The sequence below is a fragment of the Vanacampus margaritifer genome, chromosome 5 (assembly GCF_051991255.1).
Source record: "Vanacampus margaritifer isolate UIUO_Vmar chromosome 5, RoL_Vmar_1.0, whole genome shotgun sequence".
Taxonomy (NCBI): domain Eukaryota; kingdom Metazoa; phylum Chordata; class Actinopteri; order Syngnathiformes; family Syngnathidae; genus Vanacampus; species Vanacampus margaritifer.
In genome coordinates this window covers 15,179,045-15,205,179 of record NC_135436.1, presented here as the reverse complement: position 1 = coordinate 15,205,179, position 26,135 = coordinate 15,179,045, and the positions used below count along the sequence as shown (strand labels likewise).

The 26,135-nt window shown below is 38.4% G+C and overlaps 2 protein-coding genes across 5 annotated transcripts in view; both read right to left on the bottom strand.

Moving 5' to 3' along the window:
- The window catches only part of fchsd2 (FCH and double SH3 domains 2), a 51,817-nt gene that overhangs the window by 8,684 nt on the left and 16,998 nt on the right, over positions 1 to 26,135 (bottom strand). The window contains exons 4-15 of one of the 4 annotated variants that reach the window (XM_077566542.1): positions 14,415 to 14,494; positions 14,006 to 14,150; positions 12,109 to 12,242; positions 9,330 to 9,384; positions 9,058 to 9,201; positions 6,879 to 7,001; positions 5,251 to 5,346; positions 4,989 to 5,063; positions 4,140 to 4,256; positions 3,728 to 3,832; positions 1,056 to 1,145; positions 830 to 892 (exon numbers count right to left, since the gene is read on the bottom strand). In XM_077566542.1, coding sequence (XP_077422668.1) covers positions 830 to 892; positions 1,056 to 1,145; positions 3,728 to 3,832; positions 4,140 to 4,256; positions 4,989 to 5,063; positions 5,251 to 5,346; positions 6,879 to 7,001; positions 9,058 to 9,201; positions 9,330 to 9,384; positions 12,109 to 12,242; positions 14,006 to 14,150; positions 14,415 to 14,494 — 1,227 coding nt within the window. The remainder of the gene's footprint in view (positions 1 to 829; positions 893 to 1,055; positions 1,146 to 3,727; positions 3,833 to 4,139; positions 4,257 to 4,988; positions 5,064 to 5,250; positions 5,347 to 6,878; positions 7,002 to 9,057; positions 9,202 to 9,329; positions 9,385 to 12,108; positions 12,243 to 14,005; positions 14,151 to 14,414; positions 14,495 to 26,135) is intronic. The other 3 variants (XM_077566543.1, XM_077566544.1, XM_077566545.1) reach the window with 3 other exon arrangements.
- LOC144052256 (uncharacterized) lies at positions 16,854 to 25,824 on the bottom strand. The gene is made up of 15 exons (XM_077566179.1): positions 25,705 to 25,824; positions 25,521 to 25,613; positions 24,519 to 24,572; positions 24,309 to 24,386; positions 23,630 to 23,683; positions 23,386 to 23,475; positions 22,701 to 22,754; positions 22,457 to 22,546; positions 21,761 to 21,814; positions 21,528 to 21,614; positions 21,177 to 21,285; positions 19,511 to 20,917; positions 18,821 to 18,976; positions 18,652 to 18,705; positions 16,854 to 18,304 (listed from the first exon to the last, which is right to left on the bottom strand). Exons 1-15 carry the CDS (start codon positions 25,822 to 25,824, stop codon positions 18,042 to 18,044), a joined length of 2,763 nt encoding a protein of 920 aa, XP_077422305.1. The 3' UTR covers positions 16,854 to 18,041.

The following is a 26,135-nucleotide window of genomic DNA, read 5'->3' as shown; positions in this document are numbered from 1 at the left end:
AAATGAAAGCGTCTGGTTGACAGTCTTAAGAGTCTGCATTTATGAAGGTTTCAGTTGTTGGGGTAACTTGACTGTGGTAGTGCTATTAAGATGTAAAAAGAATCATTTAGCCAGTCCTAACTTCATGACAAAAGCATGATGTAGAGCAGGGGTGGCCAAGTTCGGTACTCGAGAGCCACTATCCAGCCTGTTTTCCATGTCTTCCTCCTTCAGCGCAGCTGATTCTAATGATCAGCTCATCAGCAAGCTTTGCAGAAGCCTGACAACGATCCTGATCATGAATCAGGTGTGTTAGTGGAGAGAAACATGGAAAACAGGCTGGATAGTGGCTCTCGAGTACCGAACTTGGCCACCCCTGATGTAGAGCATTTGCGATGTGACTGGTGATCTCAAGTGTCTAATTGTTTACATTCCTACTTGGATTTGTGTTTAAACAAATTAGGCACAATAAAATGTGGTCATTTTAAATGTGGTCATTTTAAATGTGGTCATTTTAAATGTGAATTTTAAATTGTTTCGCAATATGTGGCTGAAGACCAGGGTGCACCCTGTTGGGAGTCACTTGGGAAAGAGTCCAGCTCACCTACGACCCTAAAATAAGGGCATGTGCTATATAAAATGAATGGATGGACGCCATAGTGATATAGACATGCAGTTCTGTGGTGATCATGTTCCTGAAGCAGTGTGGTTTGTGGATGTGATTTTTTTTTTAGTCATGTTTATATAATTTCTGCTTTAAAAACAACAACAAAACAATCAGCTTCAAACAAAAGTGAACATGTTTTGACAAAGAGACCAGCAGCACAGACATAGTGAGGAGTTGTCTCACCGACAGTGAGGGATCGTGGGAAGTGTAGTTGGCCCAGCGCTCATTCTCGAGCTCCTCCATCACCTACGTGCACAAAAACAGTGAGGGGCACAAACTAAAAATCCTCATTGTGAAACGTGGCGTTCATGCAGGCATGCAATGACATTCACAATCACATTCACAGAATCATGCAGCAAGAATCCTCCATGCACATTTAGTATCAAATGTAGTGTAGACTGTAACGTACCTGGTTCATGGCGCTCTTTAGCCAAGTATCCACAGCAACGCCCACTTGCCGCAGGAGGTCCAACCGAGCTTCTGCTTTTAACTTTATTGTCTGAAGAAAAAAGGGAAGAAACAATTGTTAAACCTATCCAACATGACGCAGCAGATCCAACGCAGTACAGCACGCACTGATCTAGCAAAACATGCTTTTTAATTTCTTATTATGAACAGAGAAAAGTTATGAATTGAAGACTTAACGATGGATATTTGGATTGGAGCTGCTACTGATATAGTGTGTAAAGTTTGATTCTTACAAAACAATCATTGTTTGCAGAAGAGTCTAAACAGTTTGAGGATGATCTGCTGAACTTTGTGAGCTGTGTCATCCTGCATGTCCATCATGGCTAAAACTGTCATTAGAAAGACAAATCAGTTTGGTTTATTATACGTAAGTGTTGGTCTTCTGTAATAACAGTATGAGTTTAAGTAATGGACTTGCAAAAACTGATTTCATAAACGAATGCTACTATTACAGGTGTGGTAGATGAGATGATCAGACCTATAAAGGTGTCATTGGTTTTGTTGTTGTTTGCCATTCAAAGTTCAGCTCTATTCAACAACTTGTAATCAGTCAATGTCAAACTCTCCATGGGGATAAAGCACTAAAATCAGACGGCTCACTTTTATTTCCAAACTTACTTTTAATGAGCTGCCAAGCACTGCGAGGGCTGGATATGTGCTGCCTTCTTTACTAATGAGACAATATGATGAAGCTATAAACACAGAGTAGGAAATCCCTGCCTGCCTCTCTTCCTTAACTCTCTCTCCTTCATCTCTAATCCCCTCTTGTCGTCGTCTCTGCATTTTCAATGCTGTCCTCTTTCATTACCTGCGCCTTCAGTTTGTCTCTCGTGCTGACACAGCACATTGATTGTCGATGGATCAGAGTGTGTACGTCTGACTAGAAACACTGACAGCTCTTCAGCTCTGCTTAATAAACACAGTGGTCCATCAAGTGCTATTTGTCACTTTCTGTAGGCAGAGATCAAATACTACAGAAAAATATGCTCTTCATAGTACTTTTGGGAATTAAAAATGATGCTAATGGGGGAGGAAGGTGGAAGAAGGATATGCAATATAATCACAACACATTATAGGTACCAAAGTATCTCATAAGTGTTGAACTAGATGTCTTCTTTCTCTTGAGAATTATTCATTATTACGAGACTGTGTCATGCTTGTGCCACGGTGCAAAAGCAAGTTCAATAAAGTAAAGTTTGAATAATACATTTTTGGGTGACTTTGGTGTGGAAGAACTAGCTTTGCACCACACAGAGCATCGCCCTGAGTAAAAAGTAACAAATTCACATTATTCTGTAGACATGACTGGCACTGCTAATGATCTCATAAGGTCACATAAAATTAACACAGTGCAGGTATTAAATGTTTTCATCTGGAAACAGAAAGAAACGTGTTTCTTTGAATCAGTAGCCTCGGATTTGTATTTTGTCATTAATTTCCACAAATGTAAGACAATGACATGGCAAAACAAATCATTGTGGTTCATATCAAAACCATTACAGTCATAATGATAATGGCATCTTATTTAGGTACAAAAGCAGCATCATAGGTTGCCTCAAAATGTAGAGTGACAAGCATAATGTGTGAACAATGTGTTCATTGTTCCTCTTCTCACATAGAAGTAGATTCTATTATCCTGACTGTAATGTGGATGGGAATATTAAAGCGTGGGTCCAAGAGAAAAGTGCTCTAACTATATGTGCATAATGCTATAGTCAAAAACGGATAATGCAAGTTGTACAACTTTCATTTCCTTTATAATGCTCAGATAAGAGCTCTACAATGCAGCCATTTCATTAAATATGTATAAGCTTGATCAAGGTAGTGCTTTGCTGGCCTGGAAGAGCGACGGATGGTAGAGAGAGACAATGTAAGCAGGAGATGTGGTGAAAAGGGATGTGATTGCACAGCTGATTGTTGCACCACCTGTGTTTGCAATACGTGTGATCGCATGTTATTAATAGTAGACGTTTGTGGAAAAGAACTGCCAGCAGAGGGTGTCAGACATGCGAAGGTAAAAAAAAAAAAAGCAGAGCTAAGCAAAGTGACAGAGCGGTAGAAGTCAAAGTGACAACCGTATCAAGGAACATTTGAGTTAAGCCTATTCTAAGATTCATGTGGCCTTTAATAGGTCAAGGAACTATATCTGCTAACTTCATTTTGATTAATAATAGATTTCACATGCCTCAGACTAAGGCAGTACTGTAGAACCATTTTTTTTCGCCCCCCCCCCCCAAAAAAAGTGCCATTTATAAGCATAAATATGTTGCACATAAATATAATGAAATAAAAGTTATATTTTCTTGATATATTAATTAGAATTTTTTTTATGATAATAATTCAATTGTATTTTTTGTAGACAAATGTGAATGTGTTGCAATGCACTAAAATAATTACAATAATGAAGTATTTTCATTAAAGGTAAGAACAAAAAATTTAAAAAAAATCAGTCACATTCAGAATGTACCCAATGCAAAAATATATTTTGCGTGTAGTAAACAGGTCCTTTTCAGACCCCTCCGAGCAAACTACCCCAGCTGCAACAATGTTTTAACATCGTGCAGCGTTAAGTGTTGGACTGACAGAGAAAAAAGGGGAAGATAAGTCACAGACCTCAGCTTTGCGTATGTTTTCTTTGGCTTCTTCTATCTTCATCTCAAGATCTGCTCTGCCCTGTTCAGTAGGGGGCAGGCCATGACTCTCACACTCCTCCAGTGACTGACCAAATACACACAAAAACACATACTGGAAGTCAGTACAGTTATTATGTTTTATATGAAAAAAATGAAAAAAACATTTAAGGCAATTACAAGGTTTTTTTTTTTTAATACATCTATTTCTTTTTTTTTGGTGCAAATATATCCCATGGTATAGTGGAGAGCCGCAGCTAATAAAGCAAAGTAGTCTTAGTCTTTTGCTAGTTTCTAGACATTTCTAATGAAAAGCAATGATTAAAAAATGCTCAGAATTACCTGTAGATATGTTAAAATAATGTGTTTAAAATGTATGTTATGCATGTACTCACTCTTTTGTAATGAATGATATTCTTGTGTTCCCTGGCTACCCGTGTCGCCCATTTCCTGGCCTCCTTGTTCAGACTGTGCTCCTCTGTGGTCCCCATCTCTGACTCCAGCTGACGACTCTAATAAAACAAACACACACAATCATGCAAGCATGAGTTAACACACGGGCAAACATACTTGAACGCAGAACAGAACCGAAGAAAAGACATCAAATTGAATCGGGTTAAGAAAGATTTCTTCTGTCTCCTTTAATAAATTGAGGATGTGCTGCAAAGCTGCTAGATATCCGATTGCTATCAAAACCACATGTGTGAACAGCACCGCGTTTATGTGCACGTTTTTGTGTGGACTACCAGTGTCGGGTGGGAACATGGCATGTTCTTCAATACTTCATTAAATCATGCAGTATGCTTGTATGTGCCAGTACATGCAAAATACAGATTTAATTTGTTTGCATGGAACAAAATACTGCACCTTGATAAAAAGTGGTGACTGTCACAACAAAAAGGTATGTTACGAATGCTAATAATAACTTCTACTTGTGCATATTGGTAACTGTCTGATCAATATGGGATCCTAATCCTAACCCTTCAAAGTGGCAAATTATGAGCCATACACAATATATGGTTCACATGATACATCAGCAAAAGGATAAGCCTGTCCCATCTTCATGGAAAAGATGTTGATAGGATTTGTAAACAACTAGAAAAGGATGACTACAAACCTCTAATACATTATGAGAAATGCTACAAATGAGAGAGTATTGAGAGCAGACAAACGGCTCAACAATGATGACCCAGCCATGGCTTCTGATTGCAATAAAAGACACGAATGCTAACAATTAGGGCTACCTGTGCCAGGGTCATTCTCATGGCACTGACGGGTGAAGGTTCAATGTCCACCAATTGCTGCACCGAGCTCAGAGTCTGGCACACGCAGCCAAGAGCAGCGTCACAAGCACACAAACACACAAACACAAGGAGTAGTTAGTGGGAAAATAGTTAAGGGAAAAGTGTTAGCAAAGGTTACGTAGGATCAGGAGGACACAGGAAAGGAATAATGATCGCATTTTATACTAGCGAGCACATGAGGACAACGTTGCGTTGCTCTCACCTTGTCACACTCGCTGGGCTGGAACTGGAAGTCGTGTGCTTTGTGGAACACGGGGTTCTCTTGCATGAACAACTGCTGGTTGAACTCTTGTATTATCTAAGAACAAGATACGGACACTTTGCATTAGACCACTCCACAATGAGGATAGCCTCTTTTTTTGTTTTTTTTGTTTTGTTTAAAGGAGCACTATAAACATTTCATAGCCTTTCATATGAAAGTCGAAGGCCACTTGTATTCTTAAGGACAAAGACTGACGAGCAAAGGTTGTAAATCAGCCACAGACAGATGAAACTCAAAATAAATATAAATAATATAAAAATGTTTTGTTATATGAAGAAGCTATGTACACAACAGGGAGAATTGTTATAGTTAATCGGGCTGTGCACAAATAGGTGGTGACTGGAACAGAGACGTGAAGTATTAAATTAAAACGGGCGTCAAATCAGAATTTTTGGATTCTAGCGAGAAAGATTTACAGGAATGCCAGGAATAAAAAGCAAAAAGCATTTGTGAACAAAACCTCTCTATAAACCTCATGAAAACTAAAGGAATCTGAAAAACAAATCTCAAAATTACATTAAAATTAACTATAATGAAAAATCCCAAACTATTATAAATTATAACCCTAATATGAGCAAATGATTTATGTGACGTGTCAATCATATCAGTGTTTTTTTTGACACAGGTAAATATAAGTGAGAATTCTTTAAGCAGTAGAGTTAGTAGAATTTGTGGACCCCCGGGACTCTTGAAATAGAAAGTGGCTATTAAATTGCTCCCTTTTCAGTATCAAGCAATCGTCAGAGGAAGCTGACATTTGCGGCAATGTACATGTTGTTCTCACTGGTCATCAATACAGCAATTTGTCTGTGGGGCTGCTGGAGTTCATTTGCAAACCTCTGCGCTGATTTTAAAGGGAATGAGGCTGTGTTCTCTCCCACAACAGCGCTGTTACTTTGTTAGTGTTTTTAATTCCACTTAAACACATTAAATGGAAGATTCCGCCAAAATAGCATTCATGTAAGAAATAACTGCTTACTTGTAAAGTCGCAAACTTGATTGATTTTAGTCAGCATGTTTTAATATTATTTGTAAAGGTTTTTTTTGCCTTTATTAACTCATTCACTGCCATTGACAGCTATGAACGTCAAAAATTCATTTGAACTATTTCTATTAGTTTAACATTTTTTTCCGCTTTTGTTAACAAGAGTATGAAAACCTAGAAAAAAATTATTGTACATTTAGAACAGATATACAATTTGTGATTAATCGTGAGTTAACTATTGAAGTCATGCAATTAATTACAATTAATAAATTTAATCGCCTGACGCGATAAGAAAAGAGAAAAGATTATTAAAAATTAAGGGCGAAAGGCGATTCAAATTTTTAATCGGAATTAATTACACGACTTCACTAGTTAACTCACGATTAATCATGAATTTTATATCTGTTCTAAATGTACAATAATAAAAAATCTAGGTTTTCATACTCTTGTTAACAAAAGTGGGAAAAAAATGTTAAACTCATAGAAATAGTTCAAATGAATTTTTGACATCTATAGCCGTCAATGGCCGTGAATGAGTTAAATTCTGTTGTTACAAAATAATGAAAGAGGACTTCTTACTCACCCTGGTAGATTTGTCCAACAGGAACTGGAAGGTGTTGTGTGTTGCTTGTGAGGCTTCCAGCTCAGTGCGGCACAATGCTATCAGGTAATCTTTCACATGCTCATAGATCCTGCCATCCAAAGCCTGGAGGACCGAAGAAATACCAACAAAGATGCTTTACTTTGTATTTACATAATCTTTCAAAATAAATCAAGAGGACACATTTGATTCACAATGCCTGTAGGTAGAGTCGCTCAGTCACCAGTGAAAAAAAGTGGAACGTGTTTAATCTAACAGATGATATCATTATTCACATTGGATGAAGTATGGCCTTCTAAATGAAGTACTTCAGACTATTTCAAAACACATTGGGCAGAGAGGAAAATATACACAAATAAATGAAGATGAGGAATCAATGGAGAACAAGAGGATAGGCAAGCAGATATAAACAGAAAACGTGAGTGTGCTGTCGTCAGTCTGTGTGTGTGTGTGTGTGCGTTGTGGATTTCTTTCTCACAGCTGCAAGAGGAGGTGAAGGGGTTCATGTGCCAATTCACGACAATTTAAAACACACACACTCTCAAATATCCAGACACGAATATTACCAATGTTTGTGCAAATGATCACACACAATGGAATATAAAGGAAATGTAAAGGAAGTTATGTCATCAAGGGTGGGCTGACTTCATCCGAAATGTTTCCTTATCTTGATGCTTATCTCCTTTGCTCTCTTTCTTCACTTCCCACACATTTTTTTTTAAACCCATTTGCAATGGCGCTGAAATGAAATGAGTCAACTTCCAGGAAAAGAGTTGTACCATAGCCAGTGGGTTAGTGTATTTGCTTGTGTGTGTGTTTGGACTGAATGAATGCACGTGCAATAAACAGTCCAGAGAAGCAGCAACAGAGAGGCTATGAGTTGACTTTCGTGTGTGTTTGTGTCTAACAGATGACTCTGATGGCACTTCGGGACAGAATATACGTTTGTGGAGTGAACTTACAAAGCACAGGAGAGAAATAACCAGCAGATTGGTTTCCTCTGGCACTGTCCCCCATTCGATCCAATGTGTACACGTTCTTGTATTTGTGTATGTGCACAACCCCCTGCAGCCTTCTGCCACTCGGATTCACTGATTTATTATTCAGGAGTGCCTCATAGTGTTGATGCTCATGGGCACTACAGAGTGAGGGGTGCATAACAATTGGAACTGAACACAGGGGCAACAGTAAAATCCTACTGATGGAATCATCTGAAGAGGACAGTTATGTTTTAGGGGCAAAGTCATTCATGTATTTTTTTTCTATTATTTTATTTGTTTCTAAATGGGGTGGGCTGGGGGGGTATTTACAGTATTTCGCTAATCTTTGTCATCTGTAGGCCTTTGAGACTCTTTTGCGATTAAGGGCAGCACAAATCAATTTGACTAGACTTCACTAAATGGGATCCTGCAATGGTTTTAATGTAGTAGGTTAATGTCTAACTTCCTGTTAGTGTTCAGAGTTTTTGATTAATCAGTTGGGTGGATATAGTCGTTGGTATTCTTCCCTGAAAATTCACCCATTAGGCTACAGGACTTCCATATTATTCCGCTGCATATTATCAGATCGGCTAAGATCTACTCACGTTGAGTTTGTGCAGTCACTTTCCACTTCGACATAGTACCAAACTAAATTTGGAAAACCGCACCACAATGAATGCCTCATCAAAAGGAAACGCACAACAACAGCAACGGGGTGACTGTTGATGTATGTATTGCTGTTGTTACATCCACTTTTACAATAACACGACAATGACGAGCCACAAGCAGTGGTTTATGCCACCTGAATAAATCAGCCCATTTGGAACCCAGGTTGATCAAGTATTCATATTAGAGTCTCCTTTTCCACAGACATTGAAAGGAAATGTGAATTTGAACATGCCCCCACCCCTCATCCCCCGCAGATTGATTTCTAATTCAAAACTTTGAGCTGAAAAATTCTTTCCTGGAAATTCCCTCAGGACATGAGCCATGACTGAAACTCTTAAGCCACATGTAATGAAAGCGCATGTCATTGCAGTAATACTGTAGCTGCCTTGAAGATGTTTTACGGACATCAAGAACAATACTTGTACAAATGAAATGAAACATGAAGCGCATGGATTTAAGGAACTTGAGTCAGTCATAAGGTGGAGACATTTTTCAATCATTTTGACAAATACCTGTATGCAGTGGAGCAGGTCTGTGTGGTAGTAGCGGTCATGGTGAGCGTTGGCAGCAGCTAATGTTAACAAATAGTCATTTCGGGCCTGTGTTGCCTTCGAGTTGCAGTCACTTCTCTTTGCTTTCAACTGAAATGACAGAATCTAGTTTGCATGTATTGTAAGTTCTTATGGTCTGTCCAAGATGCAACAGCTTTAAATGTTGCATAGTCGTTTTTTAACAATACCACATCAGAAGACAAATACACAGTACTGTATATGAACAGTCTTACCTTAACACTTGCTTTTTGCAAGCTAATTCTTGACTGAAAAAGAGCCAGTTTAGACCTAAAAAGAGAACACAACGAAATTCATTTTGCTCTAATATAGCAATTTTAGTTGCCTCCAGTTGAATTCAAACCACAATTTTTTTTTTGCTATGTTAATAGTCACTAAATCTGAATCCTAATGGCATGTCAAGAGGTATCCACATAAGGTCATGAAATTATATAATGTAATGAAATTAAGTGCAACATATTGTGAAAATTCCACATTGACAAAGAAAAGATAATGATTATTTTTTTTATTTACATTGTTGGAAAGGTATACCATCGCATTCAAAATTATTCACTCCCCAATGTAAATTATATGTATTTGTGAAATGCGCAAACTTTAACTAGATTGTCTTCATATAAATGGCTGGCTAAGGTATTAGTTGTGTTGTCCGTAACATCCAATATATACCATTGCAGTGTAGGTTTAATACTTTTGAGTGAAACAGTATAGGTGTCGAGATGATGATCAAACTTATCTAGAGGGAGTAAAAGTCGTAACAAGGTTTCCGTTGTAGTAATAGTAATTAATAGGTTATTTAAAAAAAAAGAATGCAACTGATCTTAAAGAATTTGGATTAAAAACAGGTGGATTTAAATAAAACATGAATAAACATTAACTCATTCACTGCCATTGACGGCTATAGATGTCAAGAATTAATTTGAACTATTTCAATTAGTTTAACATTTTTTCCACTTTTGTTAATGAGTATAAAAACCTAGAATTTTTTTTTATTGTACATTTATAACATATAAAATTTGTGATTAATCATAACTATTGAAGTCATGCGATTAATTACAATTAAATATTTTAATCACTTGACGTGATTAAAAAAAAAAAGATTAATAAACATTTGGGGCGTCAGTCGATTAAATGTTTTAATCGTAATTAATCGCATAGATTCACTAGTTAACTCACGATTAATTACATATTTTATATCTGTTCTAAATGTACAATTAAAAAAATCTAGGTTTTTATACTCTTGTTAACTAAAGTGGGCAAAAAAAGTTAAACTAATAGAAATGGTTAAAATGAATTTTTGACGTCTATAGCCGTCAATGGCAGTGAATGAGTTAAGTGAACATTGTCATACAGCTATTGTATTGGAGCAGTTCTCCATTCAGATTACAGTATGTTTAAAAAGAAAACATCTGATCTCCGACACAATAAGAGTGATGTCAAAACTGTGATTCATAACGAAATCTCAAGCATGCATGGCTTGACAGCAATAATTCTCAGCCCAATGCAGCCATCATAAGTCATCCATTGTGACATCAAACAGAGCTGATAACAAGTTGTGTGCTAACTCATGACAGGATTTTTGTTCCTTGTATGGATGTCCAATGAACGTGATGTATGCACTGTCAATTTTTATATCCAATTTAGGTAAAGTGTGGTCAAGTAAGAATAGAACAGAATAAGTTTTAATGTGTTCAATAATGGAGACATTTGGGTTTTTACAGCAGAAAATAGATACCAGCAACACACAAGTATCTAAAATACATATTTGCAATGTACTGTATGGCAAATTGATAAACAATACTGCTATTTAAGTATACCTTTGCAGCCATACCATGTGTCTGTGTTTGTTTGTCCTTGTGCTAGGTCGTGAGTCTTTTTTTTTTCATTTTCATTTAACCTTTATTTAACCAGGTTGGTCCCATTGAGATTAAAAACCTCTTTTTCAAGAGTGACCTGTCCAAGACAGGCAGCAGAAAAAAGAACACTTGAGCCTCGTTTCCACCGCCGGTATCTACTCTACTCTACTTGTTTTTTCTGGTACCTTGCTCCTTTGCAGTTCTAAAAAAAAGTAGTCCAGTTCCAAAACGTAACGTAATTATTTTGGAGGCCGATGATTGGTTTCGAGACATGTCGTCATAAATGTGCAGCTGCGCAAACCACCACCCCGGGAAAAGAGCTGCCATTAACGAACGATGAAGAGAGGACAACAATGGCTTCCAAACAGATTAATGCTTGGACTTTTGAGGAGGTGTAAACCTTTTTAACATTATTGAATGCAGTCTTCTGGTTGCTGCAATATTCATTCGATATCTTCAGGCTGAAATAAACCGGCACAAACCATTGTTCGCGCTCTTCATTGTTTTTGCCTGTGTGTGCAGTGCACGCTAGCTGCGGTCGCTTTAGCATGACATCACTGGCAAGGTGAGGAGGGGCTCCCGGGCGGTGGCCATGGGAGTGGAGACGCACTGCTATTTGGTGTAGAGCCAAGTAGAGCAGAGTAGAGTATGGTAGATACCGTCGGTGGAAACGAGGCTAAAGTTACAGACATAAAGTACAAAGTGGGACAAATAAAATAAAAAAATGTACCAAGTACAACATTTTGGATTAAATGATCAATAAAATTGTTCAAACAGCCAAGCTAAAAACATCGACACTAAATGGAAGCTGTTTCCATGTCTTTCAATTTAGATTTAAAAACATTTAAGGAGACCAGTTCTACTCCAAGGAGTAGCTGTAACTTTCTATTGAGTGGCAGTCAATAGGAAAAAGCTGAATGGTCAATCAATGCAGTCCACACAGTATGGCACTGCGTCTCACCAAATAAATCTGGCAGGCGCTAATTTCCCTTCTGTTAAAAAGTGAAACCTAACCTCAAGCTGTTACTAGAAAAAGACACATAGGTTTGTTTTGTGTTTGATTTTACCTGTTAAGAGGTATGCTGATATGTACTTGGCACAAATCTATAGTATTTTTTATGCATAATTTACACACACTTACTTGGCTTCTATATCCGCCTTTTCTCGTACTGCGTGGGCAACCTGCTCACTGTCGTAGTATTTTTTCTTGGCTTTCGCCAGTTCCTTTATCGACTCCTGCAGCTCTGCCTGGATGCCACTTAACTGATCAATGATCTTTGTCAGGAGAGAAGAAACATAAGATAAAGAACTTTTCAGCAGACAGTAAATCACATCTGAAAGTGTGCCATTACTTGGGAAAGTATATCCTCATGTAATAGCGGTGATCATCTCCAATAGGGTACCGCACCAATGCTATTTTTAGACCGCAAGGTCACGTGACCTTTGCAGCTTGAACCGGAAGGAGGTCAAAAATGAAGCCGGTTCATTGACGACCTATGCTGGAAGTGCTTGTTTTGTTCTCGTTTATCTCCGGGGGGGGGGGGGGGGGGCATGCCGAGTAAACACAGCTGTTATGGAAAATGCAGAAACGACTCCAGACACTACGGCCGTCCACATGTGATGAAAGTTGTATTCTTTATTTGTTTCCTGAAGCCAAAACTTTAGAGGGATAAATGTGAACGTGGATCAACTTGTGCGGACGTCTAAAAGAGCTGTTTAACGCCAGCGAAGTGAAGCCTTTCACCTTCATATGTAGTAAACATTTTGTTGGGGGCCCTGCATGCCTGTTTCTATGATGACAATCCTGCTCTTGCTGAGCACCGCCGGCCCGAAGAGGTATGTGATTGTGTCTTTATATTATTTATATTTATATTTTTGGCCGTTTGGCACTACCCCGACTGCCAGACGACAATAATGAATTCTGAGGAAAAATGGCTTAACGCCAGATTTTTTTTATTTTTTTTGCCTTCCGTGCAGCTGTGACATGTATGGAAATTTATCTGTAGGGCCTTTTCTGAATTAAGGAAACTGGTTTATAAGCGGTACGGATATAATAATTGAAAGAATTGAGGTACAGCGAGTTTTGTTGGTTGTGCCCAAGAATTTCCAGATAGAATTGCGATCACTTCACACACACAAAAAGCAATAAAAATTTACTCCCAACAACTATCAAAGACGTAAGACAACCAGATATGACAGACAGAGCATATGGTGGTAAAGGAAGGATAGCTTGTTGAAACTGGAGAATGTCCGTGTCAGTTGCGTAGGACGATGATTTTAGGGAGAGAAAAAAAAACTCCTTCATTGAACATTAGTACGTTCTTCGACGTCCATACCAGTGAATTTGGCACCAGGGATATCATTCTCGGACAGAATTAGTAGATGTAGCGCAGTAGACATCTCGCTAGTAAATTGTTTACATGCGTCTATCATGACTGGCCGGCCAAGTTTGACCCCCTCGCTAGACTCATGAATATGAATTAAGTGTGGTGACGTAGTATATCTTGCGGTACCCCATTAGTGAAGAATGACGCCACTAAGGTTTTGTCTGGATAGAATTATGTTATCCTTGCATTTTACAATTGAGTACAAAATCTAAACAATTGCCTTCAATGTTCAGGCCTCTCCATAGTTGTTGGATTTGTTGTCATTGTAATGCCCAGATAGGTCACGACAAAAAAAGCTAAATGTGAGTCCATTGCTTCCAAATTGTAGATTGCACTTCCTTTTGAGATAAGAGCTGCATCTTCAGTGGACATTTTTAAAAAGCAGTCTTTAGTGTGATGATTTGTTGTTACTGATTTGTTTTTTCATGTTTTAACTGTAAAATATAAAATATTGTGATCAGATCCTCACGTGAAAGGTGCCCTATGCAAGACACCCTATATAGGCATGTTGTTGTTTTTCTTCCTATTTTCCTATAGTTGATAACACCCCTGACATTTAAGAGCAACAGCCATTATTTGGGGGCAAACTGTATGTTGCACAGATAAAGCACAACACTTCATGAAACTACATAAGTATCTTCCTATACTCACCTTTTTTAGTTGCTGCTCCTTGTAGAGTCTGACAGTCTTTGCAGGATCTGAAACTTGACTCTTGTAGTCGTCACACACATTGAGTCTGGACTGGCTCACCTGCACTGTGCCCTCCAAGTAGGACCGCCACACTGCATACACATTCCTGGTTGGACAGGATAAACACAATTTATGAGTTAGCCTTTATAAGATGATGCTTGAATCTTTTTCTAAAAGCATTGAACTGCTGTAGTTGCTAAAATGCCACCACAGGACAGAAATTAAATCATCATGTGTCAGTGTCTTTTTATTAAATAAAGAATAATTATTCATGGGGCACCAATAGGGCCTGCAGTTGTTTTGCCATAAATGCAAATTGCACATATACAGTAAATGAAGTCAGTTTGTAATTGAGTAGACACGTACTGACCTGTAGTCTGTTCTCTGGTCATCAGGATTGATTCCAGGCCAGTCTCTCTTTAGGTATTGGCTTGCTAACTTCTGCAGAGCCTAATAAGACAACAAATATAAATATGCTATATTGGAAAATTACATCATTTACACCTTCACAATTTTACACAATTGTTCTCCAATGCCTCATTTGTCTGTGTGAACAAATCTGACAACACTGGATAGAAGACCCATTGAAGCAAGCCCGCTTATTCTGTGCTGATCTACTTTTCAATCAGTCATCGGCTCAACTTGTTCACCCTGATAAGATTGTTTCTATACCAATGAATGGGTCCGTCTTAGAGAACAATTAAGGCACAGTTATCTTGTACAGTTTGTGAACCAGTCAGAAACTAGAGGGCTGCAGGAGTGTGTAGCCAACATCCCCTACAGTGGGCCACTGTGTCAGTGGTGACAAATCAGCTACACACACACACACACACACTCCCCTTTGTGTATATCTGTGTGGCTGTATGTGTGCTGCACCAGGAAGTTGAAAACAACGATACATCAAGTACAACATTATTCAAATATTTATCATATACTGTATTGTAGCTTCAAGGTAATTTGCTACTATCACTTAGTCACCATTGCTCCTCTCCTTTTCTTTTACTGAATCTACTCCACTCTTCTTACATTAGCTACTGCCAAGCAACTGCATTATAATATATTTGTAAATGTTTTCAAGACTCAAAATAAGTGGTTTCACATCGCAGTTTGGGAGTCAAAATTTGCATTTTGGGGACACCAAAACACAGTGAATAAAAGTTTTTCTGATAACTGAACGGCGGAGACGGTCTCAAAAAGCTTCGCTGGGCTTTATGCATGCGAGGTCGAGGCAAGCTTGCGGCCATTTACACCAGACTAGGTAGCTAACAACAAGCTTTGATTGGCCAGCTAGTGCGGCTAAACATATTGCAGAGTCGCTATTCAGTAAGTCAGTAATCATTGCCGCCATGGCGGCTAATAAGATACACTTCTGACAAAAATAATTCTCGCAAAAGGAGTAAACTCCCATAGGTGTCAAACTCCTGTCCTTGAGGGCATGTTTTAGAGGTTTCCCTCCTCAAACACACCTGATTCATTAACAGGCTCATCAAAAACCTTATTATTACTAAGCTAACTCAAAACAGACGTAGTAATTGTTTAAGACCGGAATTAGGTGCTTAAGTGATCGAGTACACTTTCCACAGAAGTATGGCTGGAACAACAATAAAGTGGAGCGTATCCACCTTTAAACAGAAAATAAGAGGTTAATTAATAAGTGTCTGGATTCTGAAGAGAAAATCCTACTTGCCAAACAGAACTGTAAACCGGAAATGAATTAGGTTCCATTACAGCGTACTTAAGCCAGGAGGAGTGGCCTTTTGGTTTAAAAGTACATTAAAATAGTTTATAAAATCAAAAAAAAAAATTCACAGGAGTGCTGAGTTTTCATTGTTAAGTATTTGTCTGCACAATACATGTTCTCAAAACTACATTACAGTACGTCTTTAAAAAAAAAAATACAATTATCTTTGATAAAAGACCATTCAACCCTTTCAGAAATACGAAGTTTAAACTGAAATTTACATTTGTGTTTGAAATTTCCCCACTGAAAATATTTCTAGACAAGAATATACAGTACAGTTTGCTGCTAGAAAGAAAGAAAAGACAAGAACAAACATTGTGCATTCATTATATTATCGTATTTTTAGTGTTTAATAAAACCCTTGTTTCAGGTTCCCAGGATTAAACTGCACACAAAAAATGCTCCTCAAAATTTGAAATTTGCTCCTCAAATGAAGTCATTGATTAGCAAAACTGCCCCGCAAAGACATTTTTTTTTCGAGCCTTGTAGTTCCCCTCATCCTCAGTCAAACACACACACACACATACACACACACACACACACACACACACACACGCATACCTGTTTATATGGTATAGACTGACAAATTTCAGAAACAGGCCCGGTGGTGATTTAAGTTGACACACCTTTTAAAAGGGTTTAGAATGATGGGAGTAAGGCTAAATCACTTCAAAAAAATTGAGAAGAATTTAGCACCCTTCAGAGCTTAGAAAAGAGGTTAACAACCTGAGATATCAGACCTGACAAAATGGTGGTTTGGGACGACACTTGAATTGTGGTTTACAAGGACAAAACAGGATTAAGGTGACTTTAAAGGGACAAGGTAGTCACGCCCCCCACCACCCAAAATTAACATAAATACACCACCTGACACCACTATGCATTAGGTGAACAGAACCAAAAGAGAGCAATTGGATATAGATGGATGATGAATTCACCCCTGTAAGTGTTTCTTCATGACTAATACAAAAAATACGACAGTAATGAGCATCAACATTATTGAGACTTTAAAAAGACAATTACCTCACATTTGCAGCCACACAAATTAAGACGCAACTGCACAAAGAATGTAGGAAAGTGTCTATTTAATGACACAGGCTCCTTTAAACCTCAGAAATTAGCAACCCCACACTTACCAAGCTGTAATATCACAAACGTAAAAACATACAAACGCAATCTAAATTAAAGTAAACACAGATGTTTTATTAACAAGTATGACTGGTCTAGACACTGTACACTGTTTTCTACAAAGTCCTTTCTAATCAAGGTGTTCCGAGCCACTACGCACTACGTGTTGGTGTGCCATTTTTATCCTACTGAAAATTCAGAGCCTTGTAGTTTAATATTCCAATATAGAGTTTATAGTAGTAGTGATAGACAGTGCCGACACCATACTGATTATTTGTAGTCAAAGAGGCCAATAACCACATTTGGAGCTGATATTCATTTGTAGCAAAAGAAAAAAATGGGGTCAAAATTTATATTTTTTTAAATGTTGAAATGCTATTAAGCATGTTTATAACTTTCAAATTTGTTAAAGGCTTTTAGTTTAATTTTAAACATTAAGTTTTAAAACAAATTGGTCTATTTGCTAACAAAAAGTGCTGGGTGCTGCCAGGGTCATTAGCTTGTGTTAAGGTCAATTGAAAATTAGGCAAGTAAATGGGGTATATGCCATGGGGAAAGCGGGACTTGCAACTTCCGTAAGTCACACACCTACGCTGATACCAGTTATTGTAGCGCCATATAGGCCGTGCCCCATACTCGCACTTCCACCCTTATGTTGCAACAGTAACCAGAAACAGCGTGTGTGTGACCTACAGAAGTCGTAAGTCCCACCTCCTTTGTGGCATATACTTCAGATCTCCCTTAAGATTTTTGTTTTAATTTCTAAGAGAAAAAGTGCAGGGAGTTCTTAGTGTCTGAAGCATTAAGTGAAAATATAATTAAATACATAAATAAAAAGTTCCCTGAATTTAGTTTTAAATGAAACTCTCATGCTGGTATCTCACTGAGTGATGAATGCTTGGGTAAATAGCAAATTTGTTTTTTTTTTGTCACGGTTCATAAAAGGTTTCAGAAGATGCTTGCAAAAAGTGAAAAACTGTCTGAACATGTTAAAAAAAAACTTTGCGACAGGAAAAACTGACAAGTGAAAACTGAACATTTCTGCAACCTTTTATGAATTCCGACAAAAACTCCAAATTCTCTATGTTCGCAAGCATTCGTTGCTCAGTGAGATACCAGCAAATAGGTTTACCGTCTCTTCTGGGCCTGCCTTTTGGCTGTGGTTATTCGGTTTCTCACAAAGTCTCTAATATTCTGTACAGTCCGTTGTGACAGCACAGGGTCCTCTGCCCGCTTACACTGGCTGCATTCAACTTTGGAGGCAAGTTTTCCTTTTTTTATGTGGCTTCCAAAATGTCGCATCACTGCAGCGACCTCGGCTTTGCTCCACATTTTCTTTGGCTGTCTCCTTGCCTCACTTTCTTGATCAGCATCGTCTTTTCCTGAGAGGACTGTAAGTAAACAAAACAAAAAATACATATATATATATATATTTACAGATACTTGAACAATCAGAAGGTAAGTCTAACTAATGTCACAGATTATTTGTCAATTACAGTGGCTGCAACACAAAAACAGGAAGTAGATAGTACTCTCCACAGTCATTATTTATGGCCTAATGCAGGCTATTGTGTGGCTGCAGGATGGCAAAAGAAAAGACCATTACCGACTGCATCTAGTCTTAAGCAGTTACGTGACTTTATTTTATGTTTTTTTTTAGCTCATTTCATTGCTCAGGAGGCCTTACATCATTGCATATTTTCATAACATAATCCAAAGATCCTAAAGCTTGTCTTACCGCCAGTTGAAGGGACTGTGTCTCCTACTGTAGACGTCACATGTGACAGCTTATCTGGTAAAAACAAAAACGACGTGTGAAAATTGTCTCATCAACAAATACTGATACCGGGCGGCCTTTGTTGCCCCGTCTGCTGAGAGAAAATTTGTAAAGTAGACAGAGAACCTACCTTGGCCACCAGAGTTCTGTTCCTGCTCAAGGATCATAGAGTCTGAGGCTGGATCCAGGTCTTTGCCATCTTCACAAAGTGGTCCTCCGACCTCTGTGCCGCTGCCCTCTGAGTCACTGCCTTCATTATTTTCATTCTCACTGAATGATAAGTTACCTAGAAAAAGATAGTCATAATAAAAGATCAGTGAGGCATCAGACCCCAAGGCATCAAGTTTTAGAATTGGCCAGAAGTACAGCTGTAACAGATGCAAGATGGAAAGGATGCCACATCTAGTAGTAGGGGTGAGAACGATAATTGTTTTTTTTTCATGCATCAATCGTCGTATTAAAAAGATTCTGCTTCGATTCAGAGTTACCGATACTAAAAATAGATTTTTAAAGTTTACATAAAAATAAAAAGCCACTGTTGTCTTCTGCATATTGCACTGGGAGAAGTTAAACATTTGTTACAGCAAACGCTGCCATTGGCACTTTTTGAAATGTGTGTTGACACACTATTGTAAACCAGGTTGCCTTGCCACTTTAATAAAAGTCAGTATGAAATATAAATCTTTGCTCTTCCTTGAATTCTGCAATTGTTTTAAAAATACAAATGTACTAATGATGCATCGGAAGTGAATCAAATCTTGAGGTACCCATATTTTCCCACCCCTACTAAACATGATCATCTGACATTCTGAACACTCACCTTCAATTTCAATTTCAGCATAGTTTTTCGGTGTTGCTTCCTCCATCAAGTTACTAACAGCACTGTCAGCAGTCTTCTGAAGGTACTGGTGAAGTACCTGGATATCCTCTGTAAAGGGCAGTGTTGTTGGCTTATTATACTTGGCACTGCTCAATGTGCTCAGAGCTTTGTTGGAAATCAACTCACACCACTTGGAGGTATATAGTTTCCTAAATGTTTCAGTTGCCTTCATCAGTGCTGCATCTTCTGCCATTAGTGCACGACAATGAATGATGTCGCAGATTTTGTTTAGTGTGTGCCCCAATTTCAAAGCCAGGCTTGGTGTATGGTAGGAGAGGCTTTCTTCGTCAAATCCAGCAACTTGCTTCACTGCTTGAACAACTGTTTGAGAGTTTGAGGGCTTTATGGCTTCCTCCAGGCTGTGTACAGAGTAGTTTGCTCGCAGACATACCAGCAGTCGTCCCACTTCTCGGAGCTTTTGTCGAATATGTTTGTACTTTGTGGGATCTTGACCATGTTTATTGTACAGGGACTGGGCCAAATGAACAATAGATAGGTCATTTCGTACAGCAAGGCCAATGTCATCCGTCTTCATTGTGCTAAGAAGCTTCCACATTCCACTCGAGAAGTGTTGACTGAATACGGTATCTTGGGCTGTAGCAAAACACAGAACTCTGGCTCTTCCAGCTTGTTTATCCAGATTGCGATTTTCTGGCCTTAACGAACATCTTCGGACATGTCTCCACAGTTCTTTGCGTGCGTATAAGCCCTGGCAGTGCATACAATGCACAAAGTTTACAGCCACTGCAGTAGATTTTAGCACCCTTTTCACTTTTAATTGTCCATTTTCACCTTGGAGTATGGCAATGTTATGATGAAAGTTTCCTCTGTTTCGCATTTTTTCAAACAAAGTCTTGCGCTCCTGAGAGTGACCAGGGAGGTAAAATGCATATGAAACTTCTGGGTGAGACATGTGTACTTTCAGGTGGCGAGTCAGTCTGCTTTGTGGCTTACCACAAACAAAACAGTAATTTCTATTGGTCAAATTGAGATGTTCTAGAGATTTTTTACCTTTGTTCTTCACATGCTTATTTGATGAGTCTTTGCTAGAAATTTCTGAATCTGACGTTTCGCCAGCAATGACATCTGTGGGTAAACATTTTGATGTGCCAGCGTCATTTGGAAAATGTGTGTCCAAACTGTTAGAGTTGTTAGTGGGTAAGGCTGGTATTCCTTCCTTCTGTCGTACTTTAGACTGATGAGGCACCAAAGTCATGCTTGAATCTGAATCCTCATATGAATCAGGGACATATTTGCTTCCAGAGTTCTGCTCCTCATCCGAGTCTAATATTTCATCCTCTGCTTTCTTCCGTCTGTAGCAGGACAGATGCCAGGCTCTTGAACATGCTGTGAACAGAGTTAGAAAATGTTGGGTCAAACAAACAGTGCCAGTTACAGTTTCAACATAACTTCTTTAAACAATTTTCTTCTCTGTACCAATCAGTGCTGTATTTTATATTGTGTAAGAAGAGTTGCCAGTAATTAAATTGTTACATCATGTCCACAATGCAGACAACTGTTCGGTGGCCAATGGCATAATTTGTTTGGTTTCTGGCTGTATCGTCTAAATTTGGACTCAAAGCAATGCTATCAATATATGGTTTACCTTTGCATCTGTATCCAGTCCATGTAAAAGAAGATATATGTCCCAAGCATAGAACACACTTGTCAAAGGGTGACAGTGTTGAGACCTCAAGAAGGTGTTTCCAACAGTCCTGGGGGGGGTATTTATTTAAAAAGTGATAGCAAAATATTTAATAAGCATATGGGATTGCTAGCAGAAAAAAAACTTAGATGAACAAATATGTACAAACTCTGACTTCAATTATCAAGCATCCAATGAAGTTTCTCAGAGCACAAAAATATTGCTGATGACTTGACATGCACAGGAAACAATTGTTGACCGTTAACTGTAATTGTACTTTTAATTACACTCATTAAAGAAGAAGTAATTTACCTTTTGAGAACTGGTCTGAGGCTCAAGTGCTGGACTAAGGTCACCCTGGCACAAGGTCAATGTGGAGTCACTTGTCTCCATCATGCACTGAAAAAAAAATACAGAGAAAATACACACAGGTGTAATCAGACTGTTTAATTACTACAAATTCACTGAAGTTGCAGAAATATGCATGACTTTGACAGTTTTTAATTGCCAGATGGCGTTGAAATTTGTTTAACAACCATATATACCTGTTCAATATCTTCAACCTCTAATGGTTGGGCGGACCTCTCTGTGTCGGTATGCTGCAAAAGAGACAGGAAGGAAACATTAAACATAGACATACCTTCATAAAGACAACGCTTTACATCACATTGCTGATTCAGAGTGATGCAGGATCAAGAAACATTGAGTTTATGTTAGGTAATTTCAAAAACAACAGCCTACCAATTATATTGATATACTGTATGTATAGTGATTCAACTCCACAGAAAGGTGACATTGGGTGACTGTAAGACTTAAAGATACAATGAGGTTAAATGTCCCTCTAAACCATGAGATTATGTGAATACACACACACACACACACAAGTAGGTGAGTGCGACAACTTCTACAGCAAATGCTTTCTTGGCGAAAGTCAGTGTATGCCAGTGTCAGTCTATGCCATACTTGGTCACAACACACACACACACACACACACACACACATTCAAACCTATGGATGAGGTTGTGACTTAAAACTTGAAAATACTATCACGAAATGTGTCAGTCCAATACACAATAAATCTAGGTGATAACACACACAAACACTCGGTCTATTCAAAATATTATCAAGCCTTCAAAAAGTTTCTCTGTACAACAAAATATTACTGGTAACTTGATAGAGCACTGCAAACAATTACTGTAGTTGGATGCTAAATGACACTCATTAATGATGAAGTAATTTACCTTTTGAGAATTGTTGAGTGGCTCACGACGTACTGGACTCAGGTCACTCTGGCTCAAACTCATTGAAGAGTGCCTTGTCTCCATCATGCACTGAAAGAGAAAAATAAAAAGACAATACACACAGGTGCCATCAGACTGTTTGATTACAAATTTGTTTCAAGTTGCAGAAATATGCATGAGCGGTAAACTTTGTCGGTTTTTAATTGCCAGATGGCATTGATATCCATTTAACAACCACATGTACCTGTTCAATATCTTCAACCTCTGAGGGTTGGGTTGACCTCTCTGCATCAGAATGCTGCAAAAGAGACAGGAAGGAAACATTAAACATAGACATACCTTCATTGGGACAACGCTTTACATTACGTTGCTGATTCAGAGTGATGCAGGATCAAGAAACACAGAGTTTATGTTAGGTCATTTAAACAACAGCCTACCAAGTATATTTATATACTGTATGTACAGGTATAGTGATTCAACTCCACAGAAAGGTGACATTGGGTGACTATATGACTTAAAGATACAATGAGGTTAAATGTCCCTCTAAACCATGAGATTATGTGAACACACACACACACAAGTAGGTGAGTGCGACAACTTCTACAGCAAATGCTTTCTCGGCGAAAGTCAGTGTATGCCAGTGTCAGTCTATGCCATACTTGGACACAACACACACACACACATTCAAACCTATGGATGAGGTTGTGACTTAAAACTTGAAAATACTATCATGAAATGTGTCAGTCCAATACACAATAAATCTAGGTGATAACACACACACACACACACACTCGGTCTATTCAGAATATTATCAAGCCTTCAATAAGTTTCTCTGTACACCAAAATATTACTGGTAACTTGATAGAGCACTGCAAACAATTACTGTAGTTGGATGCTAAATGACACTCATTAGTGATAAAGTAATTTACCTTTTGAGAATTGTTGAGTGGCTCACGACGTACTGGACTCAGGTCACTCTGGCTCAAACTCATTGAGGAGTGCCTTGTCTCCATCATGCACTGAAAGAGAAAAATAAAAAGACAATACACACAGGTGCCATCAGACTGTTTGATTACAAATTTGTTTCAAGTTCCAGAAATATGCATGAGCGGTAAACTTTGACAGTTTTTAATTGCCAGATGGCATTGATATCCATTTAACAACCACATGTACCTGTTCAATATCTTCAACCTCTGAGGGTTGGGCTGACCTCTCTGCATCAGAATGCTGCAAAAGAGACAGGAAGGAAACATTAAACATAGACATACCTTCATTGAGACAACGCTTTACATTACGTTGCTGATTCAGAGTGATGCAGGATCAAGAAACACAGAGTTTATGTTAGGTCATTTAAACAATAGCCTACCAAGTATATTTATATACTGTATGTATAGTGATTCAACTCCACAGAAAGGTGATATTGGGTGACTGTAAGACTTAAAGATACAATGAGGTTAAATGTCCCTCTAAACCATGAGATTATGTGAACACACACACACACAAGTAGGTGAGTGCGACAACTTCTACAGGAAATGCTTTCTCGGCGAAAGTCAGTGTATGCCAGTGTCAGTCTATGCCATACTTGGGCACAACACACACACACACACATTCAAACCTATGGATGAGGTTGTGACTTAAAACTTGAAAATACTATCACGAAATGTGTCAGTCCAATACACAATAAATCTGGGTGATAACACACGCACACATACACTCGGTCCATTCAAAATATTATCAAGCCTTCAATAAGTTTCTCTGTACACCAAAATATTACTGGTAACTTGATAGAGCACTGCAAACAATTACTGTATTTGGATGCTAAATGACACTCATTAGTGATAAAGTAATTTACCTTTTGAGAACTATTGTGCAGTGGACTCAGGTCATTCTGGCTCAAACTCATTGAGGAGTGCCTTGTCTCCATCATGCACTGAAAGAGAAAAATACAGAGACAATACACACAGAAATGATGTTTGATTACAAATTCACTGAAAGTGCAGAAATATGCATACAGTTTTTAACTGCCAGATGGCGTTGAAATCTATTGAACAACTACATGTACCTGTTCAATATGTTCAACTCTGGAGGTTTGGGCAGACTTCTCTGCGTCAGAATGCTGCAAAAGAGACAGGAAGGAAACATTTAACACAGACATGTATGAGTGGTAAACTTTGTCTGTTTTTTAAGAGTTAAAGATGGCGTTAAAATCCATTCACGTTGTGTACTTTTAATAGGGTTGTCAAAAGTATCAATACTTTTCAAACACGTCGTATCCGGATACAATATCACTTTGTAATGGTATCAATACTATCGATACATGGTAGCGTTCCTGCAGCGTCAGCCGTGCACACTCCACTAGCATCGCTGCCTCGGAAGACAGGCTCCCGCACCCAGGAGAGCCCACACTGCAACCTTGCTTGTTCAGCTATGTTTTACAGCTGCTTAGTATGGCCAGTGTGGTGGCAGGAAGGCTAAACGTGCCAGTTTTGGTGGACAAGAAAAAGCCAGATGCCTTGTTGTTTTGTTATTAGCCGTTAGCTGGCTACCGCGGTTAGACTTATGCTCAGTAAGTGACTGTTGTTTTATTATTAGCCATTAGCCGCGGCCTCATGGTTAGCTTAGTGTGCTCGTGCATTGCTGCTTCAAGTTGTGCCTCATTTTTAGTAAATTCAGGGCTCATTTGCAAGCCAAGAAGGGCACAGGAGCACATTGACATGCTTGTCTTTAAAAAACAAAACAAAAAAAAACTTCCAACCGCAAAGAAAATTAAGACCAGTGATACGACAGGCTCAGATAGTCATTCGTAGAATAAAGTGGCATTTTTTAATATGGCGTATTCTTTCATTTGTTTAAATTATTTATTTGCATGTGAAAAAGTGATTGTCTTATTTATTTTTGTTATTTTAGGATTAGTATATCTTTTGGTATGGTATTGAAAGGTATTAAGCATCAAGTATTTTCCTGGGTATCGATATTGAGTTTGAAATCTTAGTATTGTGACAACCCTAACCTGTACATAGCGTATGGACTGTAAAAGAGCACTAAAATAGTGTACATGATTTACCTCTTGAAAAGATTTCAGAGCATCTGTGGGCGCTGTAGATGTAGTTTCCTCCATGGTGAGCTTGGATGTGGATGTGTTTTGTTGGCCAGATTCCTGAGGTTTAAATTGACAAACATCATGAGTTTAATTCAGTCAATACAGATTTTCAGATCACTAACCACTCATCACATTCTGATATGATTACCTTGCTTCTCCATGGCCAGTCAGAGTCGCCATAATTATATGTAATCTCCTCTCCTGGGTCAATGTCCCGTGTCGCAAATAAACACAGATGGGGCTTTCCTTGCACATTTAAATACTTCATTGTGGCATTTGGGTTGATGTGGTCATCATTGACCAGTCTTCCTAGTGACCCATCCTCTGTTGCTGCATCAACACTTCAAATAGAAAACCAATTATTAATATTATATAGTTAGAACTCGGTAGTGTTGATTTTCTTGATTTAAGATCCCATTCGGGTTTTGACTCAAAGCTAATGAGTCTAAACAAATTATGGACTTTTAATATGGACTAATTAAATGGAGCATGGACTTAATACGCACCAGCAAGTTCTTCCGTCAAAGTGAAACTCAAACATGAATGCTTTCATTTTGTCATGGTACAATCTCTGTCTCC